This window comes from Acipenser ruthenus, chromosome 26, assembly GCF_902713425.1.
Source record: "Acipenser ruthenus chromosome 26, fAciRut3.2 maternal haplotype, whole genome shotgun sequence".
In the NCBI taxonomy this organism is placed as follows: Eukaryota; Metazoa; Chordata; class Actinopteri; order Acipenseriformes; family Acipenseridae; genus Acipenser; species Acipenser ruthenus.
In genome coordinates, this window is record NC_081214.1 from 11,440,529 (window position 1) to 11,467,222 (window position 26,694).

At 42.0% G+C, this 26,694-nt stretch overlaps 1 protein-coding gene across 2 annotated transcripts in view; it reads right to left on the reverse strand.

Annotated features, from left to right (window-relative positions):
* The window catches only part of LOC117430424 (dedicator of cytokinesis protein 11-like), a 136,899-nt gene that overhangs the window by 56,205 nt on the left and 54,000 nt on the right, over positions 1-26,694 (reverse strand). For both annotated transcript variants that reach the window (XM_059001058.1, XM_059001057.1), the window contains exons 11-23: positions 24,217-24,357; positions 22,055-22,270; positions 20,020-20,142; positions 18,259-18,341; positions 16,961-17,083; positions 16,400-16,476; positions 14,309-14,493; positions 14,150-14,215; positions 10,105-10,197; positions 9,696-9,819; positions 4,245-4,366; positions 3,913-3,996; positions 3,551-3,640 (exon numbers count right to left, since the gene is read on the reverse strand). In XM_059001058.1, coding sequence (XP_058857041.1) covers positions 3,551-3,640; positions 3,913-3,996; positions 4,245-4,366; positions 9,696-9,819; positions 10,105-10,197; positions 14,150-14,215; positions 14,309-14,493; positions 16,400-16,476; positions 16,961-17,083; positions 18,259-18,341; positions 20,020-20,142; positions 22,055-22,270; positions 24,217-24,357 — 1,527 coding nt within the window. The remainder of the gene's footprint in view (positions 1-3,550; positions 3,641-3,912; positions 3,997-4,244; positions 4,367-9,695; positions 9,820-10,104; positions 10,198-14,149; positions 14,216-14,308; positions 14,494-16,399; positions 16,477-16,960; positions 17,084-18,258; positions 18,342-20,019; positions 20,143-22,054; positions 22,271-24,216; positions 24,358-26,694) is intronic.

A 26,694-nucleotide genomic window follows, 5' to 3' on the forward strand; every position in this document is an offset into this window, starting at 1 on the left:
CACTAAATCCCTTACAATTCTTTTTTGTAAGTGTTTAATTATTACAACAAACAGCAGCGGTGAGATTGGAACACATGGTGTTACCAGCTTTTCCCTATACAGTATTAACCCAGTAAAGACACTTTGGTGGTAGCAGTTGAATGCATTACAAAATGACCAAAAAAATAATAATTATACACTACAATGCCATTGTAACCAATACGTGATATAACGATTCTGCATGGAACTTACAGCCCCATTATGACACCTCTTTTTTATAACGATTATTTAACACTGTATAAGAATTCATTCTGCAGGTATTTTGCGTTGACCGTCGAGAGTCACAGCAGAGTTACTCCAGCCTTTCTTCGAGCTTGGCTGGACTACAGTAGTCATTGTAAAATACCTGCACAATGTATTCCTTGCCACTCTATTCCCATATGCAATCTGAACAAGAATATCCTTTCTGGGCTCCAGGCACCTGCCCCTGTTTTAGCTCCACCCATCTATGACATCATTGTCCTATCCTTCTTTTTACTATCCATTGAAACATTCTGGAAGAGATCGAGTCATCGGTGATGACTGAGGCACAGACATTAGAGCAGCCTGGCACGCTGGGGTTAAAAAAGAAAAGACCACCAATATAGGTGCACAACAGAGGAAAGGTAACAAGACTAATTTGTTTCTTTTTGGGGAAAAATAACTGTAATATTATTACTCAGATTAAAAATCTTTACCTCGTTATTGACAAAAGTAATATTTTTACAGTAACGCGTTACTTAAGTAGTGAGTTACCCCAACGCTGTCGATAGATATGCAGTATCCTGCAGGACCACTAGGGGGTGTTAAGATGCATGTCTCAGTTCAGCTAGGACTGCAGGCAGGGAAGCAGTAAGGATTAGCAATGCAGTGAGGAACTGATGAGCCATTCACTCCTGTACTATAGATTATGACAGGCATTACATTAGTAGGGTTGTTGAATACAGACACTTTAGGAAACCAGGGAAAAAAGAAAAGGCACTATATAACAGTAACATATTTGTAGCCTTGAAACCTCAATGATAACCTCTTCAGAGCTGCAGTGACTCAGTCCTAGTCAGCAGTATACAGGAGGGCTGGGGCTGCCTCTCTGACTCTCTGATTCTGCAGTGACTCAGTCCTAGTCAGCAGTATACTGGAGGGCTGGGGCTGCCTCTCTGCCTCTCTGACTCTTCAGTGACTCAGTCCTAGTCAGCAGTATACTGGAGGGCTGGGGCTGCCTCTCTGATTCTGCAGTGACTCAGTCCTAGTCAGCAGTATACTGGAGGGTGGGGCTGCCTCTCTGACTCTGCAATGACTCAGTCCTAGTCAGCAGTATACTGGAGGGCTGGGGCTGCCTCTCTGATTCTGCAGTGACTCAGTCCTAGTCAGCAGTATACTGGAGGGCTGGGGCTGCCTCTCTGACTCTCTGATTCTGCAGTGACTCAGTCCTAGTCAGCAGTATACTGGAGGGCTGGGGCTGCCTCTCTGCCTCTCTGCCTCTGCAGTGACTCAGTCCTAGTCAGCAGTATACTGGAGGGCTGGGGCTGCCTCTCTGATTCTGCAGTGACTCAGTCCTAGTCAGCAGTATACTGGAGGGCTGGGGCTGCCTCTCTGATTCTGCAGTGACTCAGTCCTAGTCAGCAGTATACTGGAGGGCTGGGGCTGCCTCTCTGCCTCTCTGACTCTGCAGTGACTCAGTCCTAGTCAGCAGTATACTGGAGGGCTGGGGCTGCCTCTCTGACTCTCTGACTCTGCAGTGACTCGGTCCTAGTCAGCAGTATACTGGAGGGCTGGGGCTGCCTCTCTGCCTCTCTGACTGCAGTGACTCAGTCCTAGACAGCAGTATACTGGAGGGTGGGGCTGCCTCTCTGACTCTGCAGTGACTCAGTCCTAGTCAGCAGTATACTGGAGGGTGGGGCTGCCTCTCTGACTCTGCAGTGACTCAGTCCTAGTCAGCAGTATACTGGAGGGCTGGGGCTGCCTCTCTGCCTCTCTGACTCTACAGTGACTCAGTCCTAGTCAGCAGTATACTGGAGGGTGGGGCTGCCTCTCTGACTCTGCAATGACTCAGTCCTAGTCAGCAGTATACTGGAGGGCTGGGGCTGCCTCTCTGATTCTGCAGTGACTCAGTCCTAGTCAGCAGTATACTGGAGGGCTGGGGCTGCCTCTCTGCCTCTCTGACTCTGCAGTGACTCAGTCCTAGTCAGCAGTATACTGGAGGGCTGGGGCTGCCTCTCTGATTCTGCAGTGACTCAGTCCTAGTCAGCAGTATACTGGAGGGCTGGGGCTGCCTCTCTGATTCTGCAGTGACTCAGTCCTAGTCAGCAGTATACTGGAGGGCTGGGGCTGAGTCTCTGCCTCTCTGACTCTGCAGTGACTCAGTCCTAGTCAGCAGTATACTGGAGGGCTGGGGCTGCCTCTCTGACTCTCTGACTCTGCAGTGACTCAGTCCTAGTCAGCAGTATACTGGAGGGCTGGGGCTGCCTCTCTGACTCTGCAGTGACTCAGTCCTAGTCAGCAGTATACTGGAGGGTGGGGCTGCCTCTCTGACTCTGCAGTGACTCAGTCCTAGTCAGCAGTATACTGGAGGGTGGGGCTGCCTCTCTGACTCTGCAGTGACTCAGTCCTAGTCAGCAGTATACTGGAGGGCTGGGGCTGCCTCTCTGCCTCTCTGACTCTGCAGTGACTCAGTCCTAGTCAGCAGTATACTGGAGGGCTGGGGCTGCCTCTCTGATTCTGCAGTGACTCAGTTCTAGTCAGCAGTATACTGGAGGGCTGGGGCTGCCTCTCTGACTCTGCAGTGACTCAGTCCTAGTCAGCAGTATACTGGAGGGTGGGGCTGCCTCTCTGACTCTGCAGTGACTCAGTCCTAGTCAGCAGTATACTGGAGGGTGGGGCTGCCTCTCTGACTCTGCAGTGACTCAGTCCTAGTCAGCAGTATACTGGAGGGCTAGCTTTGTGATTCTGCACGCACACTGCTTTTCATTAAACTCATCCACGTACATGACTGTCTTCACTTTGGCATTTGCTATAGGAAAAAAAATGGCTACATAGAAAATGAATATCTACTTTTAATTGGTATCCCCATTCACTCAAGCAACTCTGACTAATATATGTTTATAACTCTACAATATATTTAGTTTCCTATAGCAAACCCTTAATCGATCTTTGTGTCACATCAATGAACCTTAAGCTGAGAAGATGGGTTTTCAGATACAAATTCACAGCTTAAACAGAGCACATGTGGTGGATACAGTTAAACATTGTTTTTAATTATAGATCAGACTTTCTGTGACTTCAGGAGTTTGGAAGTGTTCTCTAAAACTGTTCACCATTTCTGTTTGTTATGTTTTGGGTCTGGCTGCTCTAACATTGAGGTCTGCTGAAGCATTTTAAAAGCAGCAGAAGAGGCTGTTCTGCCAGATGTAATGAAGCCAGCTGTAACTGACACTGTAGGAAGCACACTCTCTGTGTAGACAGGGGTCAGGGCCTGCAATATAGAGCTACAATGGCAAGGGGTGGAAGGGCCAGTCAATGAAACATTAAGTACCTTTAAATATTTAACCAGCTCTCCTGGGCTCTCCTGTGAGCCAGACTGTATCACCTGGCAATGTTGGAAGAATCTGTGCAAGTGGGGGTCCTATGGAATGAACACAAGCAAACTGCTGAGCCATACGTTTGAAGATTCAGCTTTTTTTCCTACCACAACTGAGAAGTCCAATAAAATGTGCAATTTGTATAAAATGTTACGGCCGTCAAGAACTGGATCTTGGCAGCCCTTTAAATAACATTCATTCTTCATGTAAAACTGTTCTATAAAATACAACACAGGACAGTTTTAATATGACGATAGCAAATGAACATACTTTTCTTTCACAATATGAGTTGAAATGATTATATACCTGCACATACCTGGGTATAAATTGTGGAAACTACATGGCTCCTGACTTTAAACAGCAGTTTAGCATTATCGACCCATTTTACGTCAGGAAGACACTGAAAAGCCAAACAAAAATAATGTTAAATTGGAACACTATAGCTGTTTTAATGACCATATCTCTATAGAAACTCAAGTAAGAAACAGGGATAGGTGTTATATTCACTTTTATAAATTCTGCATAATTTGAATCTCCTTCATCCCATTTGTATCTAATATTCCTTCCCAAGTTTACTGAATGGCACTTCTTAAAACGTCCAAGCTTTGAAAATCAGACTGAGAAAATCAGAGTGAGTAATAAGTCAACCTTGCGAGAATCCCCACTCCTGTCACACAGGTAGCCGGCAGGCAGGTTAGCAGACACAGGTAACTGCTGGTCCAATGAGCAGAGACAGCCATCCTTCAGCAGTGGAAGCCAAGCGCACCCGACTGCAGAAGAGAGAGCAGAGAGGAGGGGATTCATTACAACAGCAGCAGCAGCTTCTCCAAAACACATTGATGCTGGGCTTCTCAAGAGAGCTTCAGTCAAGACCAAAACACACTGACGCTGGGCTTTATCAAGAGAGCTTCAACAAGACCAAAACACACTGACGCTGGGCTTCTCAAGAGAGCTTCAACAAGACCAAAATACACCGATGCTGGCTTTATCAGAGCTTCAATCAAGTCCAAAACACACTGACGCTGGGCTTTATCAAGAGAGCTTCAACAAGACCAAAACACACTGACGCTGGCTTTATCAGCTTCAACAAGACCAAAACACATTGACACTGGGCTTCTCAAGACAGCTTCAACAAGACCAAAACACACTGACGCTGGGCTTCTCAAGAGAGCTTCAACAAGACCAAAACACATTGACGCTGGCTTTATCAGCTACAACAAGACCAAAACACACTGATGCTGGGCTTCTCAAGAGAGCTTCAACAAGACCAAAACACACTGACACTGGCTTTATCAGCTTCAACAAGACCAAAACACACTGACGCTGGGCTTCTCAAGAGAGCTTCAACAAGACCAAAATACACTGATGCTGGGCTTCTCAAGAGAGCTTCAACAAGACCAAAACACATTGGCGCTGGCTTTATCAGCTTCAACAAGACCAAAATACACTGACGCTGGGCTTCTCAAGAGAGCTTCAACAAGACCAAAACACAAAGACACTGGTTGTATCAGAGCTTCAACAAGACCAAAACACACTGATGCTGGGCTTCTCAAGAGAGCTTCAACAAGACCAAAATACACTGACGCTGGGCTTCTCAAGAGAGCTTCAACAAGACCAAAACACATTGGCGCTGGCTTTATCAGCTTCAACAAGACCAAAATACACTGACGCTGGGCTTCTCAAGAGAGCTTCAACAAGACCAAAACACAAAGACAGTGGTTGTATCAGAGCTTCAACAAGACCAAAACACATTGATGCTGGCTTTATCAGCTTCAACAAGACCAAAACACACTGACGCTGGCTTTATCAGCTTCAACAAGACCAAAACACACTGACGCTGGGCTTCTCAAGAGAGCTTCAACAAGACCAAAACACACTGATGCTGGGCTTCTCAAGAGAGCTTCAACAAGACCAAAACACACTGATGCTGGGCTTCTCAAGAGAGCTTCAACAAGACCAAAATACACTGACGCTGGGCTTCTCAAGAGAGCTTCAACAAGACCAAAACACATTGGCGCTGGCTTTATCAGCTTCAACAAGACCAAAATACACTGACGCTGGGCTTCTCAAGAGAGCTTCAACAAGACCAAAACACAAAGACACTGGTTGTATCAGAGCTTCAACAAGACCAAAACACACTGATGCTGGGCTTCTCAAGAGAGCTTCAACAAGACCAAAATACACTGACGCTGGGCTTCTCAAGAGAGCTTCAACAAGACCAAAACACATTGGCGCTGGCTTTATCAGCTTCAATCAAGTCCAAAACACACTGACGCTGGGCTTTATCAAGAGAGCTTCAACAAGACCAAAACACACTGACGCTGGCTTTATCAGCTTCAACAAGACCAAAACACATTGACACTGGGCTTCTCAAGACAGCTTCAACAAGACCAAAACACACTGACGCTGGGCTTTATCAAGAGAGCTTCAACAAGACCAAAACACACTGACGCTGGCTTTATCAGCTTCAACAAGACCAAAACACATTGACACTGGGCTTCTCAAGACAGCTTCAACAAGACCAAAACACACTGACGCTGGGCTTCTCAAGAGAGCTTCAACAAGACCAAAACACATTGACGCTGGCTTTATCAGCTACAACAAGACCAAAACACACTGATGCTGGGCTTCTCAAGAGAGCTTCAACAAGACCAAAACACACTGACACTGGCTTTATCAGCTTCAACAAGACCAAAACACACTGACGCTGGGCTTCTCAAGAGAGCTTCAACAAGACCAAAATACACTGATGCTGGGCTTCTCAAGAGAGCTCCAACAAGACCAAAACACATTGGCGCTGGCTTTATCAGCTTCAACAAGACCAAAATACACTGACGCTGGGCTTCTCAAGAGAGCTTCAACAAGACCAAAACACAAAGACACTGGTTGTATCAGAGCTTCAACAAGACCAAAACACACTGATGCTGGGCTTCTCAAGAGAGCTTCAACAAGACCAAAATACACTGACGCTGGGCTTCTCAAGAGAGCTTCAACAAGACCAAAACACATTGGCGCTGGCTTTATCAGCTTCAACAAGACCAAAATACACTGACGCTGGGCTTCTCAAGAGAGCTTCAACAAGACCAAAACACAAAGACAGTGGTTGTATCAGAGCTTCAACAAGACCAAAACACATTGATGCTGGCTTTATCAGCTTCAACAAGACCAAAACACACTGACGCTGGCTTTATCAGCTTCAACAAGACCAAAACACACTGACGCTGGGCTTCTCAAGAGAGCTTCAACAAGACCAAAACACACTGATGCTGGGCTTCTCAAGAGAGCTTCAACAAGACCAAAATACACTGATGCTGGGCTTCTCAAGAGAGCTTCAACAAGACCAAAACACATTGGCGCTGGCTTTATCAGCTTCAACAAGACCAAAATACACTGACGCTGGGCTTCTCAAGAGAGCTTCAACAAGACCAAAACACAAAGACACTGGTTGTATCAGAGCTTCAACAAGACCAAAACACACTGATGCTGGGCTTCTCAAGAGAGCTCCAACAAGACCAAAATACACTGACGCTGGGCTTCTCAAGAGAGCTTCAACAAGACCAAAACACATTGGCGCTGGCTTTATCAGCTTCAACAAGACCAAAATACACTGACGCTGGGCTTCTCAAGAGAGCTTCAACAAGACCAAAACACAAAGACAGTGGTTGTATCAGAGCTTCAACAAGACCAAAACACATTGATGCTGGCTTTATCAGCTTCAACAAGACCAAAACACACTGACGCTGGCTTTATCAGCTTCAACAAGACCAAAACACACTGACGCTGGGCTTCTCAAGAGAGCTTCAACAAGACCAAAACACACTGATGCTGGGCTTCTCAAGAGAGCTTCAACAAGACCAAAACACACTGACGCTGGGCTTCTCAAGAGAGCTTCAACAAGACCAAAACACACTGACGCTGGCTTTATCAGCTTCAACAAGACCAAAACACACTGACGCTGGCTTTATCAGCTTCAACAAGACCAAAACACACTGACGCTGGGCTTCTCAAGAGAGCTTCAACAAGACCAAAACACACTGATGCTGGGCTTCTCAAGAGAGCTTCAACAAGACCAAAACACACTGACGCTGGGCTTTATCAAGAGAGCTTCAACAAGACCAAAACACACTGACGCTGGCTTTATCAGCTTCAACAAGACCAAAACACATTGACACTGGGCTTCTCAAGACAGCTTCAACAAGACCAAAACACACTGACGCTGGGCTTCTCAAGAGAGCTTCAACAAGACCAAAACACATTGACGCTGGCTTTATCAGCTACAACAAGACCAAAACACACTGATGCTGGGCTTCTCAAGAGAGCTTCAACAAGACCAAAACACACTGACACTGGCTTTATCAGCTTCAACAAGACCAAAACACACTGACGCTGGGCTTCTCAAGAGAGCTTCAACAAGACCAAAATACACTGATGCTGGGCTTCTCAAGAGAGCTCCAACAAGACCAAAACACATTGGCGCTGGCTTTATCAGCTTCAACAAGACCAAAATACACTGACGCTGGGCTTCTCAAGAGAGCTTCAACAAGACCAAAACACAAAGACACTGGTTGTATCAGAGCTTCAACAAGACCAAAACACACTGATGCTGGGCTTCTCAAGAGAGCTTCAACAAGACCAAAATACACTGACGCTGGGCTTCTCAAGAGAGCTTCAACAAGACCAAAACACATTGGCGCTGGCTTTATCAGCTTCAACAAGACCAAAATACACTGACGCTGGGCTTCTCAAGAGAGCTTCAACAAGACCAAAACACAAAGACAGTGGTTGTATCAGAGCTTCAACAAGACCAAAACACATTGATGCTGGCTTTATCAGCTTCAACAAGACCAAAACACACTGACGCTGGCTTTATCAGCTTCAACAAGACCAAAACACACTGACGCTGGGCTTCTCAAGAGAGCTTCAACAAGACCAAAACACACTGATGCTGGGCTTCTCAAGAGAGCTTCAACAAGACCAAAATACACTGATGCTGGGCTTCTCAAGAGAGCTTCAACAAGACCAAAACACATTGGCGCTGGCTTTATCAGCTTCAACAAGACCAAAATACACTGACGCTGGGCTTCTCAAGAGAGCTTCAACAAGACCAAAACACAAAGACACTGGTTGTATCAGAGCTTCAACAAGACCAAAACACACTGATGCTGGGCTTCTCAAGAGAGCTTCAACAAGACCAAAATACACTGACGCTGGGCTTCTCAAGAGAGCTTCAACAAGACCAAAACACATTGGCGCTGGCTTTATCAGCTTCAACAAGACCAAAATACACTGACGCTGGGCTTCTCAAGAGAGCTTCAACAAGACCAAAACACAAAGACAGTGGTTGTATCAGAGCTTCAACAAGACCAAAACACATTGATGCTGGCTTTATCAGCTTCAACAAGACCAAAACACACTGACGCTGGCTTTATCAGCTTCAACAAGACCAAAACACACTGACGCTGGGCTTCTCAAGAGAGCTTCAACAAGACCAAAACACACTGATGCTGGGCTTCTCAAGAGAGCTTCAACAAGACCAAAATACACTGATGCTGGGCTTCTCAAGAGAGCTTCAACAAGACCAAAACACATTGGCGCTGGCTTTATCAGCTTCAACAAGACCAAAATACACTGACGCTGGGCTTCTCAAGAGAGCTTCAACAAGACCAAAACACAAAGACACTGGTTGTATCAGAGCTTCAACAAGACCAAAACACACTGATGCTGGGCTTCTCAAGAGAGCTTCAACAAGACCAAAATACACTGACGCTGGGCTTCTCAAGAGAGCTTCAACAAGACCAAAACACATTGGCGCTGGCTTTATCAGCTTCAACAAGACCAAAATACACTGACGCTGGGCTTCTCAAGAGAGCTTCAACAAGACCAAAACACAAAGACACTGGTTGTATCAGAGCTTCAACAAGACCAAAACACATTGATGCTGGCTTTATCAGCTTCAACAAGACCAAAACACACTGACGCTGGCTTTATCAGCTTCAACAAGACCAAAACACATTGACGCTGGGCATCTCAAGAGAGCTTCAATCAAGATGTTATTTAGTTAACACAAAAGTAGAGGATTAGTGACAGACCAGTACGTACCCATTGATTCAACAGCATCCCGTTTCTTGGTGGTCCCCTTGGAGTTGTACTCACAGCTGACATGGTAGAAGGTAAACAGCAGGTGATGCCTGTCATGGAGATGCACTGGAAGCTCAATCTTAATCTGGAATGAGATGCATGGGAGTCGTGATATAATGTCAAGACCGATGCAATCATTATGTCCCACAACCCCATTTCTTTAATTGCTTTGACAAGCAGAGTGGAGGGTGATGCATGTAGGGCATGTTACAAACTGCAGGTTTCAATTTCCATTCTTAGCAAAACATCATTGTCTGCTTTCTTGTTCACATTTCATAATGGAGTGTTTGAAGCATTAGATGAAAGCATGTTATGCACTATTTATTACACTGGTATTCAGAACCTCATCTATATCTGTGGAATGGTTTACCTCATCATAGAACTCTGGGTTCTGATTGTGATGCAACACGGCTGCATATGCAGAGCTAGTGAAGAGAGGCCCGCCAGGTTTCCCGTAGATACACTGTAAGAAAGAGCAGCTAGAAATGGTGATTGGGAAAAAAACGCTTTCTAAAAAAAATGGTTATAAAAAATATCAACTGTTTTGAATGCATACAATAATTTTAAAGGACTTTCATTTTAGTTTTCAAGCTAATATGTTGTGTGTAGAGTATCGCTTATTGTTATATGGTTCTGTCTGCTCAAACTGTGCAAAATGATTCCTGTTATAATAAGACACCCTACACACAACCTATTAACATATTATTAATCACAAAAACAAAGACTATACTCAGGAAGTACTATTAAACAGCTACAGCATAGTGTTCTATCCATGGGATGACATCTATACACTCTTTTTGCAAATTTTTGCAGCGATAATGTTATCGTGTTGAAACATTATTATCGATAACCATAGTTATCGTCTGTGACCCAAAGAAGCAGGAAGTGGCTCTGCATTAAGCAGTAAGCAGCACTGCACTGTCTGTGTGAGGCTAAAACATGATTTGTGTGAGCACTGTGTACACTGGGAAGTTACAGTAAGCATTGATTTAAACAATATGCTTCTAACTTTACGTCATGGTTTCATTTTGATAATAAGCTGTACACTGGCAAAGCATGACTGGTTTTAACATAAAAACAGAAATATTGTTATTTGTAAAATAAAGAAGCTCATGGTAATATTACTGCAGAAAAGTGTAACTTTTGACTATTAAACATTTTGACAGGATATATATAAATATATATTTTTTTTAATGGAAATTGAATGTAATTGCAAAAAGAAAACAAACACAAAAAAAACACAACCATATGGAAAACGTGTAATATGTTGCTTCTTTATTTTAAACTACAGTAGAGACACGAGTACTACACTGCAGCCCGTGCACCGCATGGGGAATAATAAGCAGGTGCTCGGAACCCTCGTGTATATACACACACACATCTGTTCCCATGGCGTTGCTATTGTAAAAAAGCATAGTTGCACACATTGAAGAGAGTTAACGTTTAATGGAAGGATAGGCAGTTTATTTTATTATACTGTCTGCATACAAGCAGCGATGTGCAAAACTCAGTATGTTCCTAATAGTATTTTTTTTTTTAAACCTAGTTTAAAGTAAAGAAAACAAATGCTTCCAGGTAACATTAGCAATTATTTTTCGTTATATTGATACATTTGGTGGGACTTTCTTTTATGAAAGTAAATGTTCTCAAATTAACATACATGTTTACATAAGAACAAAATATATGTATTATTTTATAGGAAAACCACATAATTTATTAATATACAAATTACAATAGGTATATTTTTATACTCACTTTTGTTCTGGGCACCCACCAGAAATGTAAAAACTTGCAGCATACACTGTCTAGTTTTTCTTCTTCTAAACTCAGTGACTTGGACTGCAGGTTGTCATGCTGCTCAAGTATAAATCTGATAAATTACAAGACTTTTTTATATTTTATTTATTCGGCCGATAATCACAATTATCATGATAATTTAAAGATGATAATTGATAAATGAAAATGTCATTATCGCCCAACCCTAGTCCTATCTTGTCTTGTAAAATCAGTGGGATTGTCAGGAGGTGTCCTATCTTGTCTTGTATACTCAGTGGGATTATCAGGAAGTGTCCTATCTTGTTTTGTAAAATCAATAGGATTGTCAGGAGGTGTCCTATCTTGTTTTGTAAAACAAGTGGGCTCCATGGAAGAAGACCCAGGAGGACTCCACTTTTGAAAGAAAAACATAAAAAAGCCAGACTGGAATTTGCTAAAATGCATATTGACAAGCCACAATCCTTCTGGGAGAATGTTCTTTGGACAGATGAGTCAAAACTGGAGCTTTTTGGCAAGTCACATCAGCTCTATGTTCACAGATGAAAAAATGAAGCTTTCAAAGAAAAGAACACCATACCTACAGTGAAACATGGAGGAGGCTCGGTTATGTTTTGGGGCTGCTTTGATGCGCCTGGCACAGGGTGCCTTGAATCTGTGCAGGGCACAATGAAATCTCAAGACTATCAAGGCATTCTGGAGCGATACATGTGTCAGAAAGCTCTGTCTCAGTCGCAGGTCATGGGTCCTCCAACAGGATAATGACCCAAAATACACAGCTAAAAGCACCCAAGAATGGATAAGAACAAAACATTGGACTATTCTGAAGTGGCCTTCTATGAGTCCTGATCTGAATCCTATCGAACATCTATGGAAAGAGCTGAAACTTGCAGTCTGGAGAAGGCACCCCTCAAACCTGAGACAGCTGGAGCAGTTTGCTGAGGAAGAGTGGGCCAAACTACCTGTTAACAGGTGCAGAAGTCTCATTGAGAGCTACAGAAAACGTTTGATTGCAGTTATTGCCTCTAAAGGTTGTGCAACAAAATATTAGGGTAGTGGTCCCATCATTTTTGTTGATGCCATTTTCATTTGTTTTATTATTTACAACATTATGTTGAATAAAAAATCAAAAGCAAAGTCTGATTTCTATTAAATATGGAATAAACAATGGTGGATGCCAATTACTTTTGTCAGTTTCAAGTTATTTCAGAGAAAATTGTGCATTCTTCGTTTTTTGTGGAGGGGTACCAACAAATTTGAGCACGTCTGTATATCTGTCTTTAAAGCCAGGGAATACTTCTGCTGGGGTGCTATTAGCTGCTTGCCTTCCAGGCATCAAGTGTTCACTGTCTCAGAACTTTTTAATGTTGAATTCTGAGAAAACAAGAGATTATGCTAGTGGGCTCTCAGATCCAACTAACAATGTGGGTTTGCGTTAGCAGTGTCTCATCAGAACTAACAATGTTGGTTTGCTTTAGCAGTGTCTTATCAGAACTAAAACTAGAAATGAGAACCATGGGGGTCATCTTTGACCCTGATCGATAAATCGAGACTCACATTAGGAGTCTCGATTGATCGATCAGAGTGGCTCCCTGCGCAGTTTAAAATTGTTTTTAATATTTTGCTTTTAACTTAAAAGTCCTTGAATGGATCAGCACCCAGTTACAGCATTTATTGACTCCGTATACTCTGAGATCACAGGATGCAGGGCTGCTGGTTATTCACCCTGTACACTCCTAACCGCACTCTGAGATCACAGGATGCAGGGCTGCTGGTTATTCACCCTGTATACTCATAAAGCTTCTCTACTTTAATGGTTTATTTTAGTACTACTGTAAGTGAGAACTTATGAAGCTTTTTAAAACGCATTTGAGAGGACAGATTGACCATAGCCAGTCATGCTATTCTATCATGCACAGCATTGACCATCCCCTAATAAACTAGTGTCTATCTGCCAGCAGTGCAGGTGCTACAGATCTACAAGGGATTCCACTCCATCTCATCATCAACAAAACAAAGAAGGGCTCGGGAGGACCTGGGAAAACACAGGCATGCACAGCTGGCTTATGCAGTCTGACAGTGTTATAGTTCTCAGCTGTTATTGAATAGCCATCACTGTAGCCTGTCATGTTGTATGCAGACTGTCTGAAGCTGTTATAACTAACAAGTGGGTCTGTTTGTTTTGGACACTTTCTATCTGTTACTGTTAGCAACGTGGCATGCAATCTCCTTCAGTGAGAAACCTGTCCAAAAAGCTGCTGTACCAGCTCAATCAACAAGTGAGATATGACATGGTTAGATAGATACAGGGCAGCACCGATTTGCAAAAAACAGCATGTGCACAAAAAGGTTCTGGGGTAAAGGAAAAACAAGCCTGTCATCCTCTAGCACACCTCATCTCTACTGTGATCAGTGGGCTTCACTCAATTCTAAGAGACAGTAATGTCTGGAAAACTAAACAAACTACTGAGAAATGAGAAGAAACTAAACGTAATAAACGTGTCATGGTAAGAACGTAACTAAACGTAATAAACGTGTCATGGTAAGAAAAGGGTTAGCTATTACCCATTAAGAGGTGAAATCTGCTACCGCCTCAATACTGCAACATATCTTGAAAAATAGAATCGCTCATTTATACCAACCTTTAAAGCAGATGCATTCTCTTCATCGGAATCCCTAAACTCCACGCACACAGCAATGTTCCTCGCCTGGGAGAAACACATGTACATATTGCATATAGAATACTGGAAGTGTCTGTTACAATATTGCAATGTTTGTTTTCAAAAGGACTCAGTCCTTACCTTGGCAAACGTTTTCTGGTTATCATATTTCAGCTGTAAGGGGTACACGTACATGTGGTTTTTGTAGACAGTGTAGGGGCAGTTGTACTTTGTCTCTTTTGGAACAAATTCTTCAATTTCCACAGAAGCCTTGCTGCAGCCCTCCTCAAAGGGTTTCACAGGAATGTAGGAGGGGGTAACAGAATCTGAAAGCAGAGCTCAGCCTTCATTCACAGGTCAACTGAGACACAAATGCATCACTGGTACATCTTACAGGGGTGGGAGCAGAGCAAAGTAGCCAAGATGGAAAATGTATGGTGCTGAGTGAAGCAAGGAGAACATTTTTAGATGTTTATATTTTACAGTAGTTGCACATAGCCTATACACTACACACACAAAGCAAATATGCGTATACAACCCACAGAAACAAACACACTGTGCACAATAATTGTACAAACTTTTTCATTTTACAAAATGCAAACAGAAACTAAAAAAAACCTTTAAGTCGCTGTGCATAAGGGCGTCTGTCAAGCAAATACAAAAAAAAAAAAAAAAACACAGGCTATGTTCCTGCTGCCTTCAAACCAAAACTAAAAACTTGAACAAAGAAGACTACGCGATGATCTGATTCAAGAATTAAAAATTCTAAAAAGTATAGACAAATGCTCGTTTTCACTGCATTTTCTCAGGTACAGCTAACCAAAGATATTCTATTTATTTCTATTCTATTAAATAGAATATTTTTTAGCTAATTTTGGAAGTATTTGCGCTACGTAAAAGGTCAAACGGCATTCAAACAATCTCGAGCCTCTATTGAAACAATCTTTAAAAATGTATCAATGTTCTATAAATGTGTTGGCTGCAAAAAACGTTTTTTTTTAAAACAACCTTGAGTGACAAATTCAGCGACATTTTCAAGTGTTGTAAACCTTTTAAAATGATGTTGACATACTATTGAAAAGGAACGTGCAATTTCCATATTTTGCTGCCTTTAAATTAATAAATCGTATACACAGGAGGCAACCCTTAAGACAGTTTTTGTATTTTTGTTTACATTTCTAATACTACGTAGAAATAAATTTGAAGTTTGAAAAACACAGATACCTTCAAATTATTAGTAAATCATATATGCCACTTACTCGCTAGGTCAATGTACAGACTAGTATAAGTATAACTCGAACACCAATCATGAAGTTGGTATTTGTTTGACCCCGTTGCCATAGTAACCAAAAGCACGGCGCTGATAAAAGTATGACTTTACAGTGTAAAATGCATATTTGTCACGGTAAATTTCAAGAAGCTGAAAACAACTTTTCATTTTTGCTTGAGAAATCGCCAATGCCCGCCACTGCTTCAGTACACATTGCAAACACACACTCATTTTACACAGTGCCTGTGGCAGGCTGGCTGGGCGGTGATATCAGACAAGGAACTAAACAAACCAGTCTTGCAGATCAAAGTAAATGACGCCGCGCGCCGTTTTATTTAAATATAAATCAAAGATTTGAACAAAAAGAAACTTGCTCACAGAGCGAAAATAAAACAGGTAAACAAAAATAATCACAAACACAAAATAGTAAATAATACATACAGGTCAGGCTGGGCTGCAGCCTTCACTGTTCCTGTATCTTTTTTTTTAGTTTCGTTTTTCTCTCCTCGCTCTCTCCACTCTCCCTCCTCATACACCCACCACGAGTGCGGCAAGCTGCAGGCTTTTATGCAGGTGACCATCTCCCGATTTAGCAACAAATTAATCACTTAATTAATTCGGGAGATGGACACCTTCTGCACGAGGTTTTTATAATAGTGGATGGGGCTTCACATACACAATACCAAACAGCATGAAACAAACAAACAAACAAACGGCTACGCCGTCACTAAACAAAACAATAACAAAACATACGGCGCTCGCCGTCATTTACACACAATAACTAAATCATAAACAAATACAAAATAACACAGGGGCGGAGGGGGAGACCCCGTTCTAAAAGTAAATAAATAAATACGTACAGGGCTGCTCGCCCTGTTACAGTGCCCCAAATATTTTTATGATGGAAAACCGTCTATAGATGGAACACTCCCACCCGTTCTTATAAAATGTAAAGTTCTTACTTGGAAAGTCAGGAGGAACACATTCTATTGTGATGTTTAACTGTCCAGGAATCACCTGAAGTTTAGTCTTCTCTGGTCTAAACAAATTCATGACAGGGAGGAACAACAATTACAATTTGTATTTCAGACATGCTGTAAGAACAGCCAAATAGCTACAGTTCAAAATAAACAAAGTCTGCATTAAGATTCAGTATAAATTAGATAAATTAACACAAAGTCCCTAACACGAGGCCTTATTTATTCCAGGTGTAGACCAAGAAAAGAAAAACACTGGCACACTGACAGAAATGCCTGCAAGTGTTATATTATAACATCAGGTCCCAGTTTAGCTAGGTCAGAGATTCAGATCAGACCCCAGTTTAGCTAGGTCAGAGATTCAGATCAGACCCCAGTTTAGCTAGGTCAGAGATTCAGATCAGACCCCAGTTTAGCTAGGTCAGAGATTCAGATCAGACCCCAGTTTAGCTAGGGCAGAGATTCAGATCAGACCCCAGTTTAGCTAGGTCAGAGATTCAGATCAGACCCCAGTTTAGCTAGGGCAGAGATTCAGTCTGCACTCACTTTTTAATGTCCAGTAGCAGTTTAATGAGATCCTCGTTGGAAAGTTTGCTGCTGTCTTGTCGATACAAGGGGGAGAATTTCCCCTCCAGGTCCAGGCTACCTTGAAGGTCTTTAAACACCTGTCTGGAATACATACATGAATGAAAATGATTGTCCTCTTTCTTTCCATGTGTAAAAACAAGCTTACAGGTAGTTTTATATACAGGATGGAGAGTACAACCTGGGACTGGAAACATGATGGCCCGCACCCTATTAACAGTGATACAGGACATGTGGCTATTCAGGTTAGGTTAGCAATTGAAGTTTCAAAGTGGGAACCTTGTCCCTAAAACATAACATTTTCAGAAATAAAATGCAAATACGGTATTCTTGCAAGATTTTATTTATTTATTTTATTAAAATGTACTGTGAATATTTCAGCTGAAAATCAGCCAGATAAAGTTTGTGACTACTGTGACAGGTGCAATACTTTAGTAAACATACCCCTATGTGTTTTAAAGAAGAGAAACATGAACAAAAACAAGGCCTGCCCAGAGGCATAGTGTAAGGGGAATGGCAACTCAGATGAGATGGCTTGTGAACATCAATTAAAATGGATATGTGAAAAGATCTGTATCATTGATATGTCCTGGGGCTAATACAGCAAGGTACGGTTCACTTAAATACATAGAGGTGCCTCAAGTATGCTTTTATTAAAGTGGGTGACGTCAACCATCCTGATATGGGGCGGTGATGTCATCAGTGGGGTTTCTTGTGTGCTTTGACTGAATGAAAGATCCTCTGGAGTCCATAATAAGACAATAACAGCCTCTTAAGCAAGTCGCATCAGGACAGAGGACAATGGTGCATTCCAAACAGAGACTCTCTGTACAGAGGACAATGGTGCATTCCAAACAGAGACTCTCTGTACACAGAAGCAAGTTGGCTAAAATTTGACTTGCTTGGGGAGGAACACTAATGCTCTGTAGAACAAAATGAAAACTTTAAGACATATTTAATCCCAGAGCAATTATTGGTAAGTGTAAGGGGGAACCAGAGTTTAGGCAGCTATGGATGATTTCAGTCTGTCACAGACAAACAAAGTCTATAGTGATTTATGAAAGTTTACATGAAGATGTACAAAAGAAACATAGTGAGTAACAAAGTGATGGGGAATGGGGAATGAAAAATAAGCAGGGAGGATCATTGCTTAATGTATATATAGTAACTTCTTATAGATAAAACTGTTCTTTGTTCTCATAGAGTTATAAGGATATACTATTTTCAGCTTTATTTGTAATAGTCTTAACTATGCTTACTTGGCAGCCCATGCAAATGGCATTCGGTATTGCCCTAGCCTCGTACACGTCTGTTTGGCAGCCTTCAGCACTTTCTGAGCAGTCTGGGAAAACAAAAAACTAAAATCAGCACGACCACGTGGAGCTCAGTCTGGGAAAACAAAAAACTAAAATCAGCACGATCACGTGGAGCTCAGTCTGGGAAAACAAAAAACTAAAATCAGCACGACCACGTGGAGCTCAGTCTGGGAAAACAAAAAACTAAAATCAGCACGACCACGTGGAGCTCAGTCTGGGAAAACAAAAAACTAAAATCAGCACGACCACGTGGAGCTCAGTCTGGGAAAACAAAAAACTAAAATCAGCACGACCACGTGGAGCTCAGTCTGGGAAAACAAAAAACTAAAATCAGCACGACCACGTGGAGCTCAGTCTGGGAAAACAAAAAACTAAAATCAGCACGACCACGTGGAGCTCAGTCTGGGAAAACAAAAAACTAAAATCAGCACGACCACGTGGAGCTCAGTCTGGGAAAACAAAAAACTAAAATCAGCACGATCACGTGGAGCTCAGTCTGGGAAAACAAAAAACTAAAATCAGCACGACCACGTGGAGCTCAGTCTGGGAAAACAAAAAACTAAAATCAGCACGACCACGTGGAGCTCAGTCTGGGAAAACAAAAAACTAAAATCAGCACGACCACGTGGAGCTCAGTCTGGGAAAACAAAAAACTAAAATCAGCACGACCACGTGGAGCTCAGTCTGGGAAAACAAAAAACTAAAATCAGCACGACCACGTAGAGCTCAGTCTGGGAAAACAAAAAACTAAAATCAGCACGACCACGTGGAGCTCAGTCTGGGAAAACAAAAAACTAAAATCAGCACGACCACGTGGAGCTCAGTCTGGGAAAACAAAAAACTAAAATCAGCACGATCACGTGGAGCTCAGTCTGGGAAAACAAAAAACTAAAATCAGCACGACCACGTGGAGCTCAGTCTGGGAAAACAAAAAACTAAAATCAGCACGACCACGTGGAGCTCAGTCTGGGAAAACAAAAAACTAAAATCAGCACGACCACGTGGAGCTCAGTCTGGGAAAACAAAAAACTAAAATCAGCACGACCACGTGGAGCTCAGTCTGGGAAAACAAAAAACTAAAATCAGCACGATCACGTGGAGCTCAGTCTGGGAAAACAAAAAACTAAAATCAGCACGACCACGTGGAGCTCAGTCTGGGAAAACAAAAAACTAAAATCAGCACGACCACGTGGAGCTCAGTCTGGGAAAACAAAAAACTAAAATCAGCACGACCACGTGGAGCTCAGTCTGGGAAAACAAAAAACTAAAATCAGCACGACCACGTGGAGCTCAGTCTGGGAAAACAAAAAACTAAAATCAGCACGACCACGTGGAGCTCAGTCTGGGAAAACAAAAAACTAAAATCAGCACGACCACGTGGAGCTCAGTCTGGGAAAACAAAAAACTAAAATCAGCACGATCACGTGGAGCTCAGTCTGGGAAAACATAAAACTAAAATCAGCACGACCACGTGGAGCTCAGGCGAGTCATTCCTCTCCTGAGTCGCTGAGCGGGACTCCAGCAGCAGGGTGACACTTGCATTGGGCATTTTCAAATTGGAGAAAAAACGTGAGTAGCACACATGATAGCTTAGTTTTGCATTGCCCTGCATCTTGAATCTCGCTAAGGCAGCAGTAGTAATTCTGCGGTGTATTTGTCACATTTGCAGGTCACATTGTTGAATAGGCAGTGAAATAGCAGCACCTTGTTTACATCGCATGACTTGATGTAAGGCTCTGCGCAGTGAGTGATCCCGTTCTGTAAGACCTTCTCTACTCTCGCCACAAGGAAGATGTCAGGATGAGTATCTGTGACTGAGAAAATGCCCTGGAAAAAAAGAATACAAATAAAATTAACAGAAAAAGCAAGTTTTACTTTTTCCAACTTTTAAAAACTACACTTGCATTAAAGTCATAATACAGCAGTAAGCCCATGCGAATCATTTACAAATACTGTCTGTCTAATAGGAACCAGCCTTTCCCGAGAACATATCAGCTCATGTGTTTGTTTTTCTGCATAATAATAGATATATTATCTGTTCCCTTTAACATTTGAACAGTGCCTCTTGTGGACTAACGGATCTGTGCATCAGATGTGTAATTGTTACAAGGATCTAAAGAGCTAGGCTGTATTAACCTAGAAGCAGAGACCGGAATATCAGGACATTACATTAAAGACTATAGAAACCGACGCACACCCAACCACCACGCACCCACAATCACACATATACATTCATTTTTTTGTGCAATGTTTTTGTGCATTATGCAATAGCCAAAGTTTGCAGCATTTACATGTTGCATTTCACATACTGTATGAACATTTACAGAGGCTTTTCCTTTAAATACCCATGACTTGAATGAACAGATTCCTGTCAGCTACGTCATGCTTCTAATTTTAAAAAGAAGGCAGATTTTCTCAATACTGTCATTCATTACGGGCCACTCAGCCCATTTGAGAGCAATCCAGCTAATGGGCAGTGCTCTGATGCAGCGCTCGAACACTGATGCAAAGCAGCTACCTCTGCTTTGAACCACAAATAAATCAGCCCCAGTGAACAAGGCTGTCGACCTTCAAATCTGTTTCTTTAGATCCCAGCTGCCTGGAACTGATTTACTGAGTGAAAGTGTGAATTCATGGGGTTGCCAGGGGGTGGGGTTCCCCAGATTGCATGAAGTAAAAAGACAAGCCATGATGTGCGCTGCTGTGCAATGACAGACTGCTACTGTAGGTCATTAAGCAACAGCAGTTACTTCACAACAAGGACTATTATTGTAATTTTAAAATGAATGAAAACCAAAGTACAGTAATCGTAAGAAAATACAAGCTGAGAGACGACAACAACACTCCCTGCGGAGCCAATCAGAGTGCTCCGTTCAAAATATATTTTCTTTTTTTTATTATTATTTCTATTCTGACATTCTTTTCAAGGGTCAGGAAGTAAAGTATACAACCACATCTATTATTATTATTATTTATTTCTTAGCAGACGCCCTTATCCAGGGTGACTTACAATTGTTACAAGAATCACATTATACATTATTTTCACATTATACAGATATCACATTATTTTTAATTACATCTAATTAACTGCCTCTGGTCTTATTGTTTACAGAAATGCTTGGAAAATCACAACAGATGTGATCTGATGTGTGAGGGTCTGGAACAAACTCCCCAGTAATGTTGTTGAAGCTGACACCCTGGGATCCTTCAAGAAGCTGCAACAAGCAAGATGGGCTGAATGGCCTCCTCTCATTTGTAACCTTTCTTATGTTCTTATGATTGCCATGGATTTTCATCCTACAAATTCTTTGATCCTGGTGCCCTATAGAGAGCCTCATATATTTATACACACACATATATATATATATATATATATATATATATATATATATATATATATATATATATATATATATATATATATATATATCACCCTGTCTATCCTACTTGTACTAGATACTTGATTATGGAGATTGGCTGCATGCACCTCCAGAATCACCCTGCCTATCCCACTTGTACTAATGATACTTGATTATGGAGATTGGCTGCATGCACCTCCAGAATCACCCTGCCTATCCCACTTGTACTAATGATACTTGATTATGGAGATTGGCTGCATGCACCTCCAGAATCACCCTGCCTATCCCACTTGTACTAATGATACTTGATTATGGAGATTGGCTGCATGCACCTCCAGAATCACCCTGCCTATCCCACTTGTACTGGCTGTGTACGGTACCTGTTTTGGATTCTGCAGTAGAGACTCAGACACTCTCTGAAGGACAGGCTGGTTTGCAGAGGAGCCCCCTTGGTCTTGATCCCTGTTTGATTGTGCAGATGCCTCTGACAGCATTTCACGCACACACGGTGGGTTCAAGTCTATGTGGAAATTGGCTGAGATTTTGCAGTTTTTTGTGATGTCAAACAAAGCAAGGGTGACAAAAAATGGCTCCAGCTGAAAATGAGAAAACACACTTTATTCAACACACATCCCTGCAACTGCTTGCGACGTTGCGAGATCAAAGTAGGAGGAATATGATTGGCTAATCACTCTGCAGGAGTAGGCAGACTCTCCCTGATCCTCTGCTCCTCCAGCGACTGTATGGGAAGCAGTCCAGCACAGAGAAGCCAGATTTTCCATCAACTGATACTGCTTTCAACCACGTTCATGGAGCAGCTTGTATGCAAAATAAGTCATATTTATGCAAAGAAAGTAAATGTATGTGATCACTCAGTATGTGATTTTATTTATTTATTTTTTGCTTAAATTTTCGAGGCGGCACTGTTAGGTATACAATGACAGTTACTAGTTTGATTTGAAAATGTGGTGCAAGAGGAAAATACTTAATGAATATTGTGCACAATACCCTGGCCGATCTGCCTTGCCTTCCAGTGACTCTGAGTGCAGCTGTGCTGAAGCAGGAGAGGGGGAGCTCAGACTCTGTATAATAAGTGCAAGGTAGTTCTGTTCAACTATCTCATGTTTTGTTCTGTGCATATTATTTTTACTTGTACATTTATGCTATAAAAGTCTGTGTAATACACTTTTATATTTGTGTAGGATCTTTATCTTTACAAGATATAGCTCCGCTGTGGCCAAATGTTATTTCAATTAGAATGCTGGTAACCATGGTTTTGTTGCATGTTGAATATGATAAAGGGGTTTCGCTAAATGAGACGTTTCTCAGTGGCATAAAAAGTCTGGTTTTTTTTTTAAGCATAAAGGTCGATTTCACCCATTCTCTGCTTGAATTGAAAAATAAAGGTTGAAAAAAATGGTAAATTGTTTCTAAAATAAACATCGATATTAAGCATCGATTTGGCAAAAAAATAAAAGTGTAATAGTAGCAAGCGTATTTATACATAGGCAGTGAATCTGCTGTCCCTGTAAATGCTGCTGTGTTCCTAGCATGCTGAGTTCTCACTTAAGGTTTTATTTCTGGCTCTTATTCATCAACATTAACCCACACAAATAATTTATTTATCCATTCTATGCAGCTTGTCCAGTGTATTCATAACCCTGTTCCTGCACCTCTGAATAACAGATATGTATGTATTTCATATAAACAACTTGGTAAACAGTGAGCCACCAAGTTACTTTACACCACTGGATGTAAACAGTTATGGATTAAATACATTTTAATGGAAATTTTCATCGAGTAGAGTTTAAACAGTAAATGTTTTCCAAGTGTTAAATGTTTGGAAATGTTCTCAAACATTTAATAACTGTCAAATATATGTATGTCAAATATAGAGGTCAGGTCAGCTGTAGTGTTTATAAAGTGTAAGGTTATTTACCATATACACAGAAATATTGTACACATGCAGTCTCATCCACATTCATGTTGTAAAAAGTAAGAGCACTCTAACGGAGGACTTCACATGATGGCTTAGCGTCCGCACTGTAGAGACACATGCACATGTGCAGCAGCAGTGGTTAATCAATGAAATGGACTCTAGCGTCCGCACTGTAGAGACACGTGCACATGTGCAGCCTATTTAATGGCCGATAAAAAACTGCGCCGGCCGCCTACTGGCAGCCAGCGCACCAGCTGCCCGAAGGCAGCCGGTGAAAAAATACAGTTTGGCGCCCCCTAATCAAAAGGGGGTGCCAACAGAAACCGTCCGTTAACTAAGCCAGTTTTCCAAATTAAATATTCAAAACAAAGGGGGGGGTGGTGCAGAGCACGCCACCCAGAGCCCACTGGTCGACAAAAGACGTCATGTCGCCAGTGGACTCCGCGTCGGCGTGCTCCAGCGCCACCCGGGAACGAAGGAGGGCCCTGAACATGGCCCCACAGTCAAAGAGACTGCACATGTGCAGCAGCAGTGCAGTCCACCTTATAATGACACACAAAGCATGCTAACAAGCATTTGAACAAGTGTTAAATCCACACTCACATTTGTTAGAGTCCCATCCAGTTTCTCATTAACACAGCCTTGAAGGCTGAAGGCTAAATCATGACAATTGACCATAATGCGCCTGCCAAACCTCTCCTCGAAGGGCTTCACATCTGGCTCAATTCCTGAGAAGTCTAACCTCTGAAGAAAATGACAGAAGGACATGTTAATTACTGAGGAAATATTCAGTGGGAGTCAAGTGTCTTGCCACAGAGATGTAAGTGTTCCATTACATGTGCTGGCTTTAATTCTAAAGCAAACCTGTCATATACAGTATAGACATTGTTTTTAATTGTGTTCATACAATACGTTTTCCACATGCCGACAACCTATTACATTCTACTGTTCCCTGCTGCTGACTGTATTATGTTCGGTAGTGTGTGACCTTCATTCCACTCCATTCTCACTATTAGTCAGGCATCCCTCCAGAACAATGTATACACCTCTGAGACCATCGAGTAACAATGTATACACCTCTGACACAATCGAGCAACAATGTATACACCTCTGAGACCATCGAGTAACAATGTATTCACCTCTGAGACCATCGAGCAACAATGTATACACCTCTGAGACAATCGAGTAACAATGTATACACCTCTGAGACCATCGAGTAACAATGTATACACCTCTGAGACCATCGAGTAACAATGTATACACCTCTGAGACCATCAAGTAACAATGTATACACCTCTGAGACCATTGAGCAACAATGTATACACCTCTGAGACAATCGAGTAACAATGTATACACCTCTGAGACCACTGAGTAACAATGTATACACCTCTGGGACAATCGAGTAACAATGTATACACCTCTGAGACCACTGAGTAACAATGTATACACCTCTGAGACAATTGAGTAACAATGTATACACCTCTGAGACCATCGAGTAACAATGTACACACCTCTGCGACCATCGAGTAACAATGTATACACCTCTGAGACAATCGAGTAACAATGTATACACCTCTGAGACCACTGAGTAACAATGTATACACCTCTGAGACAACCGATTAACAATGTATACACCTCTGAGACCACTGAGTAACAATGTATACACCTCTGACACAATCGAGTAACAATGTATACACCTCTGAGACCATCGAGTAACAATGTATACACCTCTGAGATCATCGAGTAACAATGTATACACCTCTGAGACCATCGAGTAACAATGTATACACCTCTGAGACCATCGAGTAACAATGTATACACCTCTGAGACCATCGAGTAACAATGTATACACCTCTGAGACCATCGAGTAACAATGTAAACACCTCTGAGACCATCGAGTAACAATGAAAACACCTCTGAGACCATCGAGTAACAATGTATACACCTCTGAGACCATCGAGTAACAATGTATACACCTCTGAGACAATCGAGTAACAATGTATACACCTCTGAGACCATCGAGTAACAATGTATACACCTCTGAGACCATCGAGTAACAATGTATACACCTCTGAGACAATCGAGTAACAATGTATACACCTCTGAGACCATCGAGTGACAATGTATACACCTCTGAGACCATCGAGTGACAATTGTAACACGATTGTCACTCACTCGGGTTCGTGCCCCTTTAAAAATACGACCCAGCACACAGAAATTGATTTTCTTGCGCGGTTGCGCTAATTTTTTAATAAACACAAAAAAAAAACAAATACACAAAATAAACACCTAGCTCTGTACGAGCACTAACTTACACACGGGAACACCCTTCCTAACACGGGACAGCTAAGCTGTTTCCCCGACTTTTCAAAAAAACCTCAAACTTAAACACACACTGGTTTGACACCGCACTTACTTTTCTTCTCTGGCTACTCGGAGACAGAGCACCTCTTCTGCCTCCTTCTACTCAGCAGCCTCCAGCAGACTGCCTGCTCTCCTTTTAAATCCCCTAATAAAGCCCAGGTGGGGATAATCATTAATAATAAAACAATTAACAAATCAATTAGAAAATTTAATAAAACAACAAAGCAATACAAAACGGTGCATTCTCACATGTTTTTCTTTTGCAGGGAGGTTTTAACCCCCTCCCTGCCGTCTCTCACAACCCGCTATCTTACACAATGTATACACCTCTGAGACCATCGAGTAACAATGTATACACCTCTGAGACCACTGAGTAACAATGTAAACACCTCTGGGACAATCGAGTAACAATGTATACACCTCTGAGACCACTGAGTAACAATGTATACACCTCTGAGACCATCGAGTAACAATGTACACACCTCTGCGACCACTGAGTAACAATGTATACACCTCTGAGACCATCGAGTAACAATGTATACACCTCTGAGACCATCGAGTAACAATGTATACACCTCTGAGACCACTGAGTAACAATGTATACACCTCTGAGACCATCGAGTAACAATGTATACACCTCTGAGACAATCGAGTAACAATGTATACACCTCTGAGACCACTGAGTAACAATGTATACACCTCTGAGACCATCGAGTA